The sequence below is a fragment of the Haemorhous mexicanus genome, chromosome 4 (genome assembly GCF_027477595.1).
Source record: "Haemorhous mexicanus isolate bHaeMex1 chromosome 4, bHaeMex1.pri, whole genome shotgun sequence".
Taxonomy (NCBI): Eukaryota; Metazoa; Chordata; class Aves; order Passeriformes; family Fringillidae; genus Haemorhous; species Haemorhous mexicanus.
This window is the reverse complement of record NC_082344.1, coordinates 23,933,862-23,953,567: the sequence shown is the minus strand read 5'-3', so window position 1 is coordinate 23,953,567 and position 19,706 is coordinate 23,933,862. Positions and strand designations below refer to the sequence as shown.

General features: G+C 36.7%; 1 protein-coding gene across 9 annotated transcripts in view; it reads right to left on the bottom strand.

The window, feature by feature from the left end:
* Positions 1 to 19,706, bottom strand: part of CCSER1 (coiled-coil serine rich protein 1) — a 620,227-nt gene that overhangs the window by 217,999 nt on the left and 382,522 nt on the right. For 2 of the 9 annotated variants that reach the window (XM_059844119.1, XM_059844121.1), the window contains one exon: positions 15,682 to 15,994. The exons of the other annotated variants lie outside the window; for them this stretch is intronic. In XM_059844119.1, coding sequence (XP_059700102.1) covers positions 15,914 to 15,994 — 81 coding nt within the window. In that variant the 3' untranslated portion in view covers positions 15,682 to 15,913. Of the gene's footprint in view, positions 1 to 15,681; positions 15,995 to 19,706 lie in introns of those variants that run through there. 9 annotated transcript variants of the gene reach the window in all.

Here is a 19,706-nt window from a genome sequence, read left to right as displayed (position 1 = left end):
GTTAACAAAATCAGTATTTTCACTTCCATTTATTCAAAAAAGCAAGTCCATCAACTTACTGCATTATGTGGCAGTTTGAGATTGATTACTAACAATTTAAAACACTTATGAAGACCAGCAAGAATCTATACCCCAAGCACAAGCCTGAGCATGCCCATACCCCTGCTATGGCTTGAACTCCAGCTATTTCTACACCATTCAAACTTTACACTGATTTACACCTATCCCTGTGAATTCTCAAGCCAGAGCCATGATTTCTCTGACCCCACACTGAAACATCTGTTGGATCAACAGAGTATCAGGTTAACTTTTAGTTCAATTCTTTCAGCCAGTGGGATATCACTACTCCAGAGCGCAAGAATTTAAAATTTGGACTCCACAGGCTTGTCCTGCAGCCCTGCCCAGTCCAATGCAAGCAGCAGCAATTGCATCACAGGTTACCTGTCATGGTGAGCTCACCAAGAAAAGGGACCACCCAAACACCTGAAAAACACTGTCCACTATGAGAAGAAAGGGAAAACCCATGCCAGGCCCTCTGCTTTCATGGAAACCTTAAGTGCTACACCACCTGGCTGCAGTAATAGTATTGTTGGGTCTGCTGCTGCTCCTTTTTTAAAAGCACTGGCTGGTCTCACACCCCAGGGAGTCTGGGCAGGACCTCAGGCAGTGGCACCAAAACCAAACAGAGAAGTGAATGCCATCCTGGATTGGCTCTCCAGGTTGTCTGGGGAGAGCTAGTGCAAATTCAGCGGCAAACTGTCAATGATAGGTTTAGCTGGAGTGAATCACGTCTTCAAGGAGGTGTTAGTCTTCCCCATAACCATCTACTCTTCCCAGTTTCATGATAGTGCTCTTTAAACTGCCAGGCCTGGCTCTAAACAGCTCTCAAACTGAGGCAGCCAGTAGAAAACTATTCACTTTTTGAAGTGAAGATGTAAATTCATAAGATGAGTGAGCAGCTCAGCGTGACTGAAAGGGGCAGCAGGAAGTCAGATGTCCACTCTGTCATGGAACTGAATCCCAAGGTGATCCTTCTCAGGTAACCTCAGATCTGTATCATTGAAGGCTGCTTTTGCTAATAAATATTTTTTGCTGCCCAGGTTCCTATTAGTAAAGAATTATCAACATTTTTTCTCTTTCCCACTTAGTTTTACCTGTCCCAATTTCACTACTGTTTGTATACAACACTAAAGCTGCAAAAAAACTGAGACACAGTTTTTGCAGAAACTCTAAGCTTAGAGATCCATGTCAGTCTCCAGGATGGTTTTCCTTAAGCTATTCAGATTCCAGCAAATTCTCTGGACAAGAGATGGTTTCTTGACTTTTGCTCATCTCCTTCTGGTTGCTTTGGATTTTCACAAATTACTAATTTCCAGTCTTGAAATGCAGCCCCAAAACACAGCAGCAATCTCAGGAAACTTTACCAGCCCCCAGCTGACAAAAAGGATTATTTTGGGTGTCTTGGGGCCAAATTTCTGATCCACTTGTGTGTATATACATATATACAAAACGTAGCACTCCCTCCCTGCAGGTAACTGCTGCTGCCACCGTAATCACTTGGCTCTCTCTTAAGGCATTGAAAAAGATGAAATGTTTAAATGTGACATTTAAGTCATTATGACAGCATAAGTGAATACCTAAATGAGGACACATATGGAGACTCAAATTGCCTTAGCAGTGATTACTTGCAGCTCTTGCAAATCCCTGGCAAACATTATTACATAAATTACCATTGGATCACAACTTGTGGACAGCTCTTGAAGTTCAATAGTGACATTATTTTAAGAACAACAACACATAAATGATGCAGTTTAAGGTTTAAAAATAATTGTGAAACAGGGACCTATTGCATAACTGTAAATTATCTGAACTGAATAATTGTGAAGGGAAAGTTGTTCTATTTATATTACAGGGTGTTTTGATTTTGAAGACTTTTATCCAAAAAAGTCTTTTAACAGACAAAAGTAGACAAATTTTAGAGTAACAACTGTCAAAACTTAAAGATAAGATTTGTACTTGTGAATAAGATCTGTCTCCTTTAAAGGTAAAATTCTGAGGAAATACCACACATAATGTGAGGTAGGCAAATGTACAGAAAACTGCTGAAATTTCAGTGACACAGCAGTGTCCCAACACATGAATATAAATTAAACTGCTTTTTGTAGACCTGGAGAATTAATAGGTGGTTAAGAGCAAAGAGCTTGATTTCAGAACCTAAAGGAAGGGAAGCAACAGGCTGTGGAAGGGTAAATAGATGCAACTAGTAATGAAAACTTGCATAAATAGGCTTGGGTTCAAGTTTTCTTAAGTAAATGAAAAATTTGATTAAAACATTTGAAAGGACCTTGTCTTCCTACTTTGATCCTAATAATGCTTCATTGTTGAATACATAATCTTTGTCTTTTTCTGGCCCAAAAATCCTCCAAGCAATAAATCACATTTTTTTAAAAAACAAGGTGCATTGAAAAGTGTGGTTGTATCTCAGTAGTCAGAGATGAATCAAGCACTACTAAGAAATCAGACCTTCAAATACCAGGAAGCCTCACGAAGTAAAAGAGCTTTTGTTGTTCTCAGTTCAATTTATTTTCTGCTTTATCTGTTTGACATGTCATGCCCCTCCAATGGAAGCATGTCAGAAGCTTTCCCTGGAGTATTGTTTTGAGTAATTATTAAACAAACCAAAAGCACACACATCTAAAGAGTTACAATATTCATGAAAAATTCCACTGTTCCTCAAAACTGATGTCCATTTTTGACTCAGAAGAATGAGTATGACACACTATAACCTGAAAAAAAAAATTACAATAAAGTTGGTAGCTTTTAAAATACTACCAGGTGTAATTACAAACCCAAAAGGTAAAATTCATGGGCTGACTGACAGACAGAAAAATGGTCCAAGGAGAAATAACACTGGATAGTCTAACTGAGGCTATCTCTAGCTTTTTTGAATAACCTCCAAGTTAGGCTTACGAAGGTATTTCAGGGAGTTTTTATAAATGTAACTTTTCATCAGTCTGTACTGCAGCTTTCCACATACTGAATGCAGATAATTTACCCACTACCACACCACTGAATTATGTGACCAGAGGCAAAAAACAGGCTACATCTCTGACCTGAATTACATCTCACATTATGAAGCCCAGTGTTAAAACTGGCAGCAATGTCAAGACCTGCCCTGGAATCATTTATTTAAATCAGAAACTCACACTAGTAGTGTAGAAAATATAATAACTAAAATAATAAAATGTCAGAGATCAAATGTATTCAAAGTCTTTACTAATCACTTCAGGTTTCTTTATTTATACTGTAGCGGCCATATCCAATAACCAAAACAACAAATATTTCACTAAGCAGCATATAATCACCAGTTACTGTTAATAGCTATGTTTTTATAAGATGGTTGAAGTGTACTTTTTATGTACTGATAGTAAATGTTTATAAAAAACATTTTTTGACTTATGGTAGGGAGCCAAAAAAAAGTTAAGATTCTTTGAAAACAGTGAATGGATTTAAATACAAGATAATGATTGGGTTTCAGCTATGGGTTTTACTTTAGTTTAGAAAGTAGTAGTATATAAAAGACCAGCTGCAAAAATAAGATCTGCTAGCTTTTATTTTTAGCATATCATAGTTGAAAATTAGTACTTTGCTTTAACTACCACATTGTACAAATTACCCATTTCATCACAATGTGCATATGAACTTTTTAATCTGCCTCTGGAAACAGAACCAAAAATTAAGGCCTCTGAGAAATTTTATTTTCCCTCAGAATTTTAGACTGTCCAGATCTCAAAATCTTGTACTTAAGAATGAACAAAAAGTGTACATATAAAGAAAAATTCCAATATATTTATTATCACAAGAAATTTGTCATATTGCATACAGACCCATGCATTTTTAGCATGCTGTGATCAAGCTCATTATTACATAAGGGTTCACTTTCCCAAGAATAAAATTCATCAATATAGTAAAAGCAGAATTTCCCTCATTTTTAAGTATAGGCAAATTCAATTAAATCTATAGCAATAAAGCCACTATTTTAATTCAATAAAAGATGAAGCTGGATGTAAAAGCAGATGTGAAATGTTTACGTTATTCTCCTCTGTTCACGGAGCACTAAGTTGAGTAATTAGAAAAAAACTGTTTGCAAATGTAAATACAATGAAGCAGGCATTAATTAGCACATGCAAATGTAAGTTCAGAAAATTGCTTATTATCTACAATGTTCAAAATGTTAAGTTCTATTTATACAAATGTAAAGATTATATTCTGACTAATTAGGTGTAAATTTTAAGGATATGCATTAATCATAATTTGTCTTTGCAAAAAGGATTAATTAGTGTTTGCAATAAGCATATGCAAGTGAAGATTAACCATGAATCACACTTGTTCAAGTAACAGACTAAGCCAAGTCAGCACCACTTTTCTAAAAAAAAAAAAAAATTTTCAACAAGGAGAACTACATACTCCAGTATCAGTTCAGAAACTTTCACAGCAAAAATATACAAAAGGCATGTGGTCGTGCCCCCACAAAAGGCAGTGCAACGTGTGTGGCTTATGATGGACCAGGATTCCCTGGTGGAGTGCTCTCATTTTGCACAGACCAGGATCCCAGGGTGACAGCTGAGAAGAGGTGATGGAATATTCACTTCTCTGTGCCTCAGAAGTGACAGAGCTGAATACCCACACTGTGTCCCTCCATGTAAGGCATGGTTTCGTCACAAAATGAGGCCTGACCAGAACCTTCAATAAGGCACAAAAGCCATAGAAAGCTAGAGCAAGGCATACATTTTAAATAATTTTCGAATTTGGAGAGCTATACAAAGGAAGCAATCAGCAATTTCTGTCCCCCATTTCTTCAAATCTGCAAACACCTTTTACTTCCATCTTGGCATATGCATTCACAGGAACAGCATATTCAATTTCAGATCCCATTACAAGAAAAAAAAAAAAAAACCACAAACAAAAAAGGGATGGTTCCCATCTCTGACACCCTTCACAGCAGCCTTTTAAAGGCAAAGAAGCAAAGCAGATTTCTATTCTAGCAATGGTGAACCCTCTTTCAGGCAAATACAGTGAAGAGTCCCAATGCCTAGAACATGACAGTTTCATGTGTTCCTACAAACTGACACAACAATTAATACTCATCAGTATTAATTGAGATGAAGATTTTAGCACCTTTATGTACAAAAAGAGTTGCACAAATGAAAAAGTGCTCTATTAAGGAAAAAAAATAAAAGACAACACCAAGTCCCATCCTCCAGACTTACAAATAATTATTATTTCCTCTGCAAACCTACCAGCTCCTCATATTTTTATGAAAACTTGTACCTGGGTCCCTTACATTACAAAGATATTTAAAATTTCAACAACTGTCTTGATAGAAATCCACAATCAACATTAAGGTTTTTTGAGGATGCTGACTACAGCTGGTACTTAAAAGAGATTTGTACCTGGGCTGATGTGCAACAAAATTCAGTATGTAAAAAACATCTCCTTTAAAGTTCCAGGTAAGGATCTGTGTGCTGATCTTACCTAGTTCACTGACAAAGATATTGTTAAAGAAGGGAGTTTATAGTTTGCTAAATAAAGGCCTGGATCTTAAATATAATTTAAAGCTACGTTAGAGCCTCGTGGTGTATTACACTGCTAAAACAAATTATTCTTCTGAAACAAGAAAACTATGGCAAGATGTTGAGTTATCAAAGTTAATATTTATTGCAGCAAGCAACTTAACCCTTCTTAAAAGAAGTTACTAAAAGAGACCCACGAAATAAGCCCTTTGGATACTTTTCTTTACAGAGATAAAGAGATACTTTGACACTTGATGCTGTGATTTGGATTTTGTTTCCATTTAGGGCTAGAGAGGAAATTATGGTCCTTGTGTAGGTAGTATGATCATGTACAATCATAAATTGGTTTGCCAACTTTGCCTAACCTCAGGCCTCATAAATAATTTAGACAACAAAAAAAAAGAACAGTTTTCAAGCATGGCTATTCATCAACCTGTAAAATCCAGAGTTGCTGCTGGCCCATTCCTACCTTGGTAAATTGAAATTAAGAGGGTGTCAACACCAGCACACTGCTTCTTATAATCATGTATCATTTGATCAACTACTGTGGAAAGGTTGCACTGAATTCAAAGCAGTCACAAAAAGGAGGCAGCTTTTGTGAATTATGTTATGTCTAGTGCCTGTGTGCCATTTTTTACATGGAAAAATAGCAATTATCTAATTGGTGATTAAATAAAGCAAGTTAGAGACACAGAGACACATTCTGGCTCCCTTATGGCCTTTTTCTTACCAATCCAGGAAACAGTTTGAATCTAAACATGAGAATCTAAACTGCCCTGTGGGTTAAATACTCCTTCTCCCAAAACCTGCCTTATCCCCACAGAGCTCAGCCAAACAATGTTAAAGGAACATTTTAAAAGAAAACCCTCCATGAGGGTTTTCTTGGTGATTTTAATTCTGACTAAAGTTAAGCAAAACAACAGAAATTAGTAGGCAAGGAAGCAGTAAAAGCTCCTGCACTCCCAAGGGTCACTGCAATTCTATGACAGCTCTGCAGTTATCAAAACCAGGCCTAGGTGGCAGAGCTTTTTCCCGGTAGTGCAAGGACCAAAGGAACACTGATTTAGACACAGAAACATCTGTAGCAAAGATAATGATCAAAGTGCAGACTCCATCACGTAGGTCCTCCAATTGTCAGCTACAGCTGAAACTTGCCCACAGATGTTGACTCTGTAGTCAGATACTGGCTTTTAAAGACAAAGCAGGTGAAAATGACAGCCAACAGAAGGAGAAAGTGTCAGAATATTTAAATATCCTCATTATTGTTGCTGGAGTGCCTGTGCACCAGCCAAAGTTTACTTGCCTGAGTAATAGTGATGTGCTAATTCGATATGCATTCAGGAAACCCACACCAGATGCAGTAACTCAACACTAACCAAGAGCTTGGAGAATTCCAGGGGAAAAAAAATGAAATTAAAAAAGTGTATATATATATATATATATATATATATATATATATATATATATATATGCATAAATATAACAATTTTGTGACAATCTTTGATATAACTTATTTTCTTAACCTGGGCATACAACCTATTTTGCAATAAAACTGACAGAGATGCTGAGTAAGGCAAAAAAGTCTTAGTGAAAATTATGCAGTAACTTTTTCCAATTGGAAATTTCATTCTACAGTCAAAAATTTTTCCTCTTGGCTTCATTGGTACCTCCATATAAACATGCATTTCAAGACTTTAAGTTATTGGTTCTGCACTAGCAATCTGACTTCAAAGAAAATAAAAAAGACATATTTCAAGGAAAGATGCTGAGCAAGAATGAGAACTGCAGATGGGGAAGATGACTGTTCACAAATGAGCACAGAGTAGCATGGAAACCAAAGTGCTGACAAAGAAAAAGACTCAATGGAAAAGGAAAAAGGAAAAATACAGGGAGGAACAGAGACTAGGGAATTAGAGAATTGTAATGGGTCAAGAAGGCAAGCTTAACAGACTAGGCAGTGAAAGCAGTGGAAATTTCCAGATAACATTTCAGAGAAAGATAGAAAAAAATTTAAAAAAATTTAACACTCCATGAAATATACCATAGAGTTTCCATCCCTGATTCCCTCCCCAGTGCCTCCCACGCTTGCACCTTCCAAAAGAAAATAGTTTCCTGTAGGCAGCAGACCATTTTCAGAAATAATGCATTTGTTAACCTGTGAGAACTGACCTGGACTTCAGTCTTGGGAGAGGTGTAAGAGGGGAAAAAATGTCATGCACTGTGGGAGGTTTCCCTGCTATCTATTTGAAATATCAACATCAGCTCTTATACACACAGACACACAGAGAGGAACAAATGTATCCAAATAAGGGTTAGAGAATAACATTTCACATTACTGTTGGGGTTATATTTAATGAGGTTTATAAAAAAAAAAAAAAGAGGAAAAAAATCTTACAATGTGCAAAAGAAACCCCAAATAACTAAGAAAATGTGCAGAAGACATTCTGAAAGACTCAGCCTAAAGCCTCAGGGTAGTTCAATATAATGTTCTGGCGTCCCAAATTGAACAAGGAAGTTGACTCAGGCTGTTCACTTTTCCTTGTCATTCAATCCAAACAGAACTTCCTCTGGCTACAGGTATTGAGCTGTAAATATTTCTGTAGTTTTCTCAGTTTGATGGCTAAGAAAGTCTGAAGCAGCAGCAGGTTTCCCCTGGGCAAGAATGACCCAGACAACAGAACAGTTTTCTAGCCTGGCCTTTAAAAGGGCTCCTGTCAAAAGGAGGTGAAATTTTTGCCATGCAAAATCCTGAGTAGGTATGATGTGCCAGGTGGATTTAATGAGATTTTTATTTGGTCTTGCAATGATCTGCTCAAATTAAAACAAGAACAAGATGAATATTTTATGAACACATGGCCCCAAGTCTTTTAGCATGTTTTTAAATGCTTATGGAGAAATACTTTTACTAATCACAGATTAATTAATGTTATCAAAAGTAAAGGAGCATACTATATTCAGTATTTATAACCAAAGGGCAAGAGGAGCAACAGCTGGAACAGTCCAGGATAGAAATGAAGCAGAAATAAGTATCTTTGGAAAGAAACCTGTCCAATGTGGTAAAAATATTAAATTTGCCTATCTTTACACTATAACATTAAGTAACTCATCCAGACTTTTAAAGAGCGTCAAGATTTGAAGCAATCTTCTTGTTGTGCAACAAGAACTGTGAGATCTTTTCTGAAGTCCAGGCAAGCAATACGGATGGGGAATAGCTCATGTTCTACCTCCCTTTCCACCCTCCAATTTACTGTCCTAGGACCTTCCACAAACGTGTGACATGACCCAATATGAAGAAATTATTCTGTGTTTAGCAAGAACAGTAGCATGACCTGCTGAAAATCTGATACATTATGGGTACTAATGTAAAATAAGCCTTTTGGGAATCTAAAAAGCTTCCTGCAGATCCCAAAAAGAATCTAAAAGCATTTTAATTAATTTGTACATCTGCATGGCCAGCTAAAAATGGTTGTTGTCTATGCAATCCAAACTGGCAGCACACAGTACAACTTCCTTGATATTCCTTTCAGAGTGTGTTACAAATAGTTCAAGAAAACCAAATGGTGGATAAACAAGTTTTACAGGAATTTCTTTTTTGGTAGAAGATAGAATAAACAAGATGGAATAAACCAATATAACATTCTAGGCACTTAGAAAGATAAATAAAATTACCTTCACCTGACAAGAATTGAAAATGGCATTATTTTCTTTTCATAGATTTTGAACACAGCAACTAGCATTAAGAACTACAGAAAAGGTATCACACTTCCTAGTCCCTGAGAATTATCCTGTATGGGTAATTTTGCCTTAAATGTCGTCTTCTCTTTCCTTCTGCCTAAAAATAAGAAAAAGACTGAGGCAAAACAGCATTTAGAAGGAAAAGTGTGACTTTCCGGTTTTTAGTATTGTTGAAGTTTTAGAAGCATGCTTTATGGGTGATAAAAATCATGTTTTATAGAAAAGAAAGGAGAGGATGAGCCAAATGGGACTGTAATGTGGAGAGAGAATAAAAACAATACAAGCAAGATAAAAGGAAATGAGCAAAAGAGCAACAGCAGGGGAAAATAATGAGCCAGAACAAAAGCCCTACCACTAACAGGGTTTGCAAATATTTCCAACAGCAAGAGAAATTTGCAGACATGGAAACAAGAGAAAGGAAAACAGAAAAACCTGGTTTTTAGGAATGGAATCAACCAACTCATTTCTTCCCTTCCTCCTAAAGTGATGCAATGCCCAGCTCCTGCAGGGAAAAAAGAGGTCTCTTGGCCTGGAGCACCAATGGAAGTCAATGGATGAATGCACAGCAGTCATCACCAACACCACAGTCTCAGTGGATCCAGGTATTTCAGAACACAAGGTTTGCAGTTCCATTTGCTCCTGAGTTTGTTATGGATCTAAACTCACAGCTCTAATCAGCCACTTTATAATACTCATCTCTCAAATGTTACCAGATCTGTAACTCCATGAACTCACACACAGTGCACAGTGAGCATCACTAAAGTTGATGTCACCTCTCTGAAAACATATTGAAGAGCCAGAACAAAGACCAGGATGCAGACAAGTGAAGGAAAAAAGGTGAGGAAAAAAGCACTGTGAACCTCCAAATCAGTGAAGAAGGAGGAGAAAGTGTTCCAAGGACTGAAGAAAACATATACACTGTGGCCTCTGAAGAGAACTGGACTGGAGCAGATGCATATACCCTGAAAAAACTGCAGCCCATAGAGAGCACACTGGAGTATCTCTTGAAGCACAGTAAGACACTCAGTCCCAGACCCCAATTAAAACCAGGAAAGCACAAATGACACAACTTCTGAGCCCTGCCTTGAGTTCACTTAAATGCTCTCATGATTTCCAGAGTCCCATAAGTAACGTTACCTATGGCTTCAGCTCATTTTCTATTTAGATTTGCAATTCAGCAAGCTTGTGACACAGAGAAAAATGGGCTCACTTCTATCTGGGTATCAGAATGATTTAAAATTCCTGGATTTATTTTGCTATATATATACGTGTGTGTATGTATGTACGTATGTATTTATGTATATACAGACATATATGAACCAATGTCAGAGAACAGTTCTACAAGCCTTCAAAGAAACTTGTGATGGTGGGAGTATGAGCAGATGCATGAAAATGTCTGAAAAGCTAACTGTTCATCATTAGTCCCATGATTTTTGTTCATGTTAAATTTCTGTTCAATTACTTGAGTGTTTTTTGGGCTATCTGGATGCTGCAAAACATACAGAATCTCAAAAGGTGACTTCATTGAAGCCTAACAGAATCACTGAACTGGTCCATTTGCAAATTTTACCTCTAACCAGTGAAACTTTGCTTCTTCCACGTTGTCTTTGTTTCTGTAATATCTGAAATACGACAATTTCTTAGGGGTTCTCTTGGCAGAATTTATTCATAACACAACCGGACTCTTGTAGTAGATTTGCCTCTGCATTAATTTTCTCTCTTAAATCATTTCAAGACTGAAAATGAAATAATAGACATACACACGTACACAAAGTTATATTCACATGGACGCTTTTTAATACCTGCACATTGGGAAGCTCATGTCTTTGATGTGTGCACTTAAAATTGTTTTATGTGTTTGAGACATGAAGATCTTACTGTCTCCATCACCTGTTTCATGCAGTTGTGCTTTCCTCATTCTTTGCTTAAAATGTAATATGTCAGTGCAGGTGTTGGCACTTCTCTCCAAATATTCAATATCATGCATGCACCATTACACATAGTATCAAATCCAAAACTACCACTTAACTTCATCATTAAACTTATCATTAACAGCACCACCAAGCTTTTCCTTGGTGTCTTTAGACAAATTAAATTCTCCTTGAAAGTAATGAAGCTGGTTCTGAATATAAAGTTCTAATATGGTATCTACTTCATGCACTTTCAACTCCAGCATGATTTAATAGGTGCACACACCAAAATATATCTTTGCAAGTTTTTTTTGTAATGCATTTGCTAGCAACCAAACAGAACTTTTTTTTCCTTTTATTGCTGGTATCCAGTAGATTCTACTTTCATTTTAATGCTTTTTTGTACAATACAAAAGAAACATTACTACTTCCCAAATCTCATTTATAATCCTTTCCCTTCATGCTCCTTCTTGCTGTTTTATCATTAATGTTAATATTCTGTTGTCTCTTAAGAAGTAGAAGTTTCCATTACTAAAAATGAATAAATGAATACTAAGAGAGCACTGTTTTGAAATGGAGGTCAAGTACACAGCCTGGATACAGTTCCCACTGCATTTCTATTGAGGAAGAAATAGCAATAGATAAATGATAGAAATGGCACTTGCTGTTTCTTTAGTACTATATACTGGCTTTATACCCTAAGTTTTAAAAAATTCTTATCTAAAATTCTAGAGCATACTGAGCAGTTTAAACTAGTGAAGTGACCAAATAGTATAAATATACCTAAAACCCACTAGTTATAACTGGGTAAACTCAGTTTCAGAAGATAAGCCACTGAGTAGCTCTCCTATCTACTCAAAACCAATGACATGTCCAGCTGTTTCACCACACACCCAGTACCTATGACCACTAAAAGTCTCAATGATCATGCTAAAAATTATTTAAAATGCCTTTCATAAACATGGTAACCTACAGGAATTCTTTATTGCCTCAAATGCATATTGAGTTACAACAGAATAATTCCTATGCCACTATTCACAATATTCTGTGTGTTTTCAGATTGAAATAACTTCAGAAGATTAAAACAAACAAAAAAACTCCAAACCCACCATCTGATAAAAATATCTGCCTTCAATTCAAGCTGGATGTAACCTTTCTGCCTCTCTATACCACCCTTGGTTTTCTGAGACTTGTCTGCCTTTGACTGCTCATACCTGTTAAAAATCACTCTTTTTCCTACTCAGCCTTTCAACATTTATCACAGAATATTTGCTCTAGGTGTAACATTTTTGCACCTTTGTTACTTTTAAGTCCATTCACTCAACTTCTACTTTTCCCCCTCCTGCGCTGTACAAAACAGCCTTGCACTCGCACATTCAGAAGTCCCTGGAGGAAAGCGCAGAAAGCAAACTCAGGTTAGCTGGTACCACTTGAAAAGCATCAAATGGAGACAAACACTGTGTGCTGGTTAAAGTAACAAACCTCTGCATCTGTTAAATGCCAATGCTCAGAATGAGAACAAAGTATTTCGCCAATAGTGTTTTAGTGTTCTATCTCTGTTAACATGGTGTTACCATTGCTTGGAACAAGACGCAGCCTTTGGATCAAGCTAATGACATAGGCATCATTTGTTTTATTCTGGCTTTTCTGTTTTCTTCTGGCTCGGATATTTACAGAAGTCTTTATTTTTGAATATTTACAAGATAACTTACTTAAGCTCCAAAGGGCAGTTACCAAATGACCAGATCACTATCACCCTTTTTGCACCAGCTGTTCAGTTTTTTATAGCTATGTGGTGTAACACCTTTTATAGGATTTACCTGGCAATAGGTTTTGGTGGTGGGGAGGAGAGCAAGGCTGGCTTTGTCAGCTAGAAGTTTGTATCTTAGAGATACCAGTAGCAAGCACTTCTCTGTGAATGATCTTCCAATAACAAACAGTCCAACTAATTACAGGCCTTGCATACCACCAGAGGTTCCATGGCTATGAAGTTACTCACCATCAAAGGAAAGAAATCTTTGCAGTGTGGTAAAACCAGTCGTAAGGGTAACAGAATTCACATGCACTTGGAAGCCATGGTAAGAGGAAGGTGTACAACATGTTAACAAACATAAAAGACAGATCCCAACTGGATTCCGGAATGAGGAGAAGGAAATGAACGTTACTATAGGACTCCTACAAGCAGCTGTAATAGCAGATTTACTGCAATGCTCCCACAACTGACCAGAAGCCACTGAGCTTTTGTGATCACTTTTTGTGATCTGAGATCAGAAAAGGCTGTGCAAGATTGAGCAGTAAAATACACCAAAGAAAGAGATAGGTATGAAGAACACTACGTATTTTTAATTTTGGATTGTTTGAACTAGATGTGCTGTATCACTCTCTATTGCAATAATGATTTTAAAAAATCTTTCATCAGGCTATTAAGACTTTAATTAAACTAGCATTAAGTTCTTGCCTTTGCATACAAAGTATTGATTGTGTATCCTTGAAGCCTGAATAGTCAGTCATGTTTTTTTCCAGATCATTCCAATGTTAGGTGAGCAAAATAGCAAACTGAGTAATTTTTATTGGTTCATACTACTTTGTAAAGTTATAGAAAAATGAAAATAAACCAAAGAAATTATGAAAAAAAGGTATTGGAAGTTATGGGTAATTTCACGGGGAAGTTAAAAACCCAACTCTTAAACTCCAACCCAAAAGCCAAAGGGTTGAGTTGAGTTTTGCACTGAAATTATAGCTGTTTGCAACATTTCAATGATGCAACAGATATAGAAATAAGCTAGCTCTTGGAGTATTTTGAAGCACCCTTTCACAGAGTTTGGAGGAACACGCAAAAAAGCTTCTTTATTTAAAAAGTGAAACTTATTTCCTTCTCATCGGAATCCTGAAAACATCTTTTTAATTCCACTGTTCTTCCTTCATTAACTTACACAATTTTTCACAACCTCTCCATTATCCATATATATATATATTTCTTTAAGTGAAATACAGATCTCTGTGCCAAAAACACAATGAAAAATGTTATCTCTATCTTCTTCCAGAGAGCAGTATCTGACAAAGGCTAAAAATATTATCATAAAAAAGAGAGGGATGAAAGACAGAAGCAAGAGGTAAGCATTTCTATGCTGATCAACAATTACAAAAAGGATTTTTGTTCAAGGAAAGAAGGAAGAATTGTAACAGGTCAAGTTCAACATGGAAAGTGAAGTTCAAAAGGATAATATGCACGTGCTTGCTTCAGTCGTTTCTTTAAATTATGAATTAGCTACTTAATTGCTTTTACAAGATAATTCCAACAAATACATTATGAACTATGCAATTATACACACAAAGAAATGCCAGGCAGTCTGACCAAAAGGGCAGGAGAGGATTTTGAAGGATGACTGTTAGGATCAAAGAAAAGACAATGTGAGACTAAGAAACATCATCATGTTAATTGGTACAGAATCAGCCAACATAATGCAACATCCCCTGTGAAGTAGGTTCATTCACTTTCAAGACTGGCATGAATATTTAGCTGAATACTTTTGTTTTCAGTTCTGCTCCATTTAGGAATAACTGGTAAGATATTATTATTGAATGAATGCAGTATGTCCTCTGTTTAAAGTTAAAGGTGCTAAATGTTGCTCCAGCTGAGGGACTGTTCGTATTATATAATGTGAGGCCTGACTGAAATGGTGCAGTAAAAAGATTCAAGCATCATTTCTTGCTAGTAAGAAAATATATTAGGAGAAAAGGGTAAAGAATACTGCTGGTACAACCATCTTCTTATCTTACCTGGTAAGGGTGGGTGTAGGGCACATCCAGGTGAATGAAGTTCTTCTTGGATAAGGTTACACAGGACGACTGACAGTGGCGAATTTCACTGGTTTCTTGCTTAATAAAGCCCTAAACTTGGAATTGCCCTTCCCCACCCACCCCATTCCAACCCTCTGCACAACAACCACCATCCACTCAAGCAGCACAGTCACATCCAGCAAACACAATGCTTACTTTGCCCCCACTGATTGCTCTCTTAGCAATGTCTCTTAGAAGCCACATGAAAATTAGATAGAAAGTACAGTAAAGCTATAATTCTAATGGATTAAAAAATCAATGGATGTTTTTAGGATCAACTCTCCTGTTCCCTGGGATAAAGCTGGGTAAATTCTGGCCTTCTAAAAGCTTACCCAATACCCTACAGAAATGATTCTTGAATCCCACGCAAGAATTATGTACATCATTATGAACATTTATCAGATAGACCACATATTGAAAGGTCTTGACCCTGTATGCACAGTCAGTGCAACAGTGTTATTACTGAAATAGGAAAAATATGGGTTTTAAAAAATAATGGTTTCCTCAGGTTTCCAGATCTTGAAGACATATTTTTTCAACCTCCAGAGACAAGCATGGCTGAAGGATTTTCTTACATTTTCTTACTTTCAGTGAATCACCAATGGATGACTAAGTGCACAAAATGGTAAGAATAACTTTTATTTCAAATAATAACTTTGTCATAGCTTACTAATAATTTATTCATAGATACACTTAATAATGCAGATACTGCCAAAAAAAGTGACGTTTGACCGTTCATAATACAAATATTATCTTAAGTAGTAGAATTTTGCCAGCAATGGTAACTTGCAGCTCATTTCAGATACAGCAGTATTTAATTATATCCGTAAGTGAAGAGTGTCCAGATGTTGCTTTTTAATTTAATAATGATGGAACCAATGAGATGCTGATAGGTTTGTAAACTAAGCCTTCAGAACATGGAGAGTTCCACAGGGCCTTTAAAAACAAACAAAACAAACAAACAAAAAAGAAAGAAAAGAAAAAAGAAATGAAATGAAATCTTAGTGATGCATGGTTTGATGGCAACACAAAGTAAATGAAGAATTACTCTTTCTGCTGTATGCAGTCATGCAGGCAGCAGGTAATAATAAAGCTTCTTTCACACTAATGATCAACACAACAATGACTTAAGTGACAATGTGGAGAAAAACAGGAATATGACTGATCAGCTTGTGAATGACACCCTTCCAGTCAGAAAACCCTTATGTACAACAGATGCCCTGTTTATACTGGAATAAGGTCACCAGACTGAACTATCCTAACAGAGGAAATCTACATGCAACATGCACACAATGCTAAAACATTTCCACATTACTATAAAACTGTGTGAGTAGATCAGTCTGTAATAAAAAGCAGTCACCCTAAGTGTACTAATGTAGCAAAACCCATACACACATCTTATAATGCAGTGGTTATCCATGCCTCATTTTGTTTATTGATCTTTTCTTCAAGGTGAAATCAAATTTTTGTCTTTTTTCAGAAAATATACTCAACACCTATTGTAAAATGCTGCTATTTTTTAGAATTCTTGATTGTTATTGAGTGTATTTTACTAAATTCCCAGTTCATTCTTCTAAACAATATCTAAAAGGTTTAGTGCTGCTATTTTCTGCCCTTACAAATAAGACACTGCTAGTATACAACAACAGATTCAGCAAGGTATAATCTGGTGGATAGCTGTTTTATTTCAATCAAATAAAGCTATTCAATTATCCTGTCTGTCAGTGTCCTACTGCTTTCTATCCTTAATGTAACAGGTCCAAGTGGATGTAGTAAGAATATACTAATAATTGTAGGGATAGCTGCTCGCTTAGTTCCTACTGAGAGAAGTCATGAACTGCTTTCTTTTCAATAGAAATAATGCAACTAGAACCTACTGCAAATACACTTCTGCAAATAAATTTTGCTAAGTCATACTTAGTACAGCAGAAAAGTAAGTACAGCATAAAAATTAAAGTAAGAAATGAGACAAAAAGTCTAGATGGATAAATTTAAGTGAAAAAGCAAACTTCTGGACAAGTCCAAGGAAGAGACAGTGATAGAGCTAAAGCAGAAAAAAGTGGGAAGACTTCTGTCTGAACCCAACAGAACTTCTAGGATGAAAAATTAGGAATATCTGAACAGCTTCCTTTGCTTCTCCCCCTATTCCTCTCCCCCACCTCAACACATCTAAGCAAAATTAGTAAGTTCAGTCAATACTTCAAAGTACCTCATATTTTATTGTACTTTCAAAGCAAGATAGGAGTAGAATAACTGCAGACATAAAGACAGAAGGCTATGACAGAAAAATGCAGAATAAATAGAAAGATTTAAAACTTAAAAGGCAATAAAAACACTGCACTGTTATTGAAAATTATATTACCAGAAAACAGTGCTTTTTAAAGTTGTACTTTATATACTTTCAAAAACTATAATTAATATAGTACAAGCACTATATTAATTTCGGGTCTGTACGGAACTCAGTTTTAATATCATCATCATATTACTACAAATATTTAAACAGCACAGAACTTATCTATACAAGCATCCAGAAGCCCGCTTGCATGCCACAAATCAAACCTGAAGATCATTCACATCAATTAAGCATCACAGCAGAATGAAAATTTCATTTTTCCTTTTTCCTGAAGATGGCCAAAATTAAACGCAGAATACCCTGCTGATAATCAGCCACAGAATGAAAGTGTCTCTTTCATATGGCACGCCTCAATTTCTGTTCCAGAACCCATTTACTACTGAATTTTCTGTGAAAACCTGTTCTCACTTTTCATATAGCATCACAAACACCAAACCCTCAGCACAAGCACTTATCTTCCAGCAAATTCAGCACCAGTAACTTGAACTGTTTTTCCCTGCCACAAGCAGGTGCAACAATTCATTCCTGTTCATGACTCAGTGGTTAAATGGAATTCAAACACCAAGTACACAGAGGTTTGATGGTGAAGTAATTTAAGTGTTGGTAGAAGGCAATCATTAAAATCAAATGAAGTGTCATCCTAGTTTGACACTATCAAAGCTTCATAATTTGCACACATAACACACCCCAGAAAACATAGATTTGGAAAGGTTTTTTTAAAGTTGTGTAGTAAAAATGGAAATTGGACATGAGAAGGAGAGAAAATGAATGCTAAAGGAAGTTGTAGGAAAGGATGTAGCATATCAAGAACAACTTGGTTATCCAGATATTAATAGGTACATAGACATATAATCAAAGCAAATACTGAAATGATTAATGGCTGGTTTGATTTCTAAAGCTTTTTTTTTTTTTAAAAAAAAAGTAATTTTGCAGTAGGGAAGGGTATATAATGCACAAGTTTTTATTATTTCCCTGTATACATGAGCCTACAAACTCAGAGACTAAATAAAAATATAGAGAAAAATAACCTAGGAGTTAAATACAACAGCAGATGGACATCAGTCTCCAAGGGAAGGAGCAGAGGCAGAAGTAGGATGTATTTTCCAGTTTAGGTGGTAAAACACAACTCCCTTCAGGCTGTAACAAACTACACAAATACTTAGGGCAGGAGAATATTTAGATTAGACTGCAAAGTTCAGGAAGTTCAACTACAGTATTCTGTTCCCTGCTTTCCTGAAGGAGAGAGGACAATGCAACACAGTCCCTTCACCGTATCCATAACCCCTGCTGGCTGGCTGGCTGCTGGGGAGGAACAGGAGCACAGCAGGAAGCTGCAGCTAGAGCACCCTCCTCCCTGTCTTCCACTTCTTCCCAACCAAAGACAGAGGCTCTGCAGAAGGCAGTGCCCAGGCTTTGAGAGGTTAAGGGAGGCATGCTGTCCAAGGTAATGCACAGCAAGCTGCAAAACAAATACCCTAAAATATGTATCAGTATGGATTTCAATATTGCATGATGGTACAGGTGATAAAAGTCAGTGCCTTCTTATCTGTCCCACAGCACTGTTGTAAACACAGTGCTGGTGAGCACCAAAGAAAGGTAATTTTTATATGTAGCTGTGCAAACCAAACTGCTGCACATTGACAGCAGCAGTACACAAGTTTGTTCCTGAGACATCAGAAGCATCATACAAAATGTAAGTACCACTACACTGGAAAGAATGCTCATTAAAGGGGGAATGAGTTTAGGACCAGTCCAAAGCCTGTTTATATCAGCTTCAATCTCAGTATGAAAGACAAAGAACAAACAGAATAGCAGTTCTCAGATATGAAACACATAACATCAGCAGAGGGCAAACACAGAAAAGGCATTGCAGAAATCATGTCAGCTCTTAGGAATTTCTACTTTGTGGAGAGTAAAATTAAGTAACACTCTTTTAATCCAAAGGCTGATAAAGACTGACAAAGTGGTGCTGAGCTGTACTTCCCTTGGTGACAGAAATAAGAATTGTCCTGGGATTGTTTGATTCTGTTTTGAGACACATTTTAGAGAAAGCTCATTAGCAGTGGCTCAGGCTGCAGAGTGCTTGTGTGTTACCTGCATGATACTTTGGACTTCCTATTTTGCTGGCAGCCATTATTCGATTTGTATCCCACAACATGAACTTGCAATCAGTCCCAGTGCTAGCCAACTGCATCTGTTTCTCTTCCAGTCCATTTTAGCTACCTGACCAACATGAAAGACATTTTTCCTTGATCTTTCAATATACGAAAACTCTGCAAGCACAGGAAGGTGAAG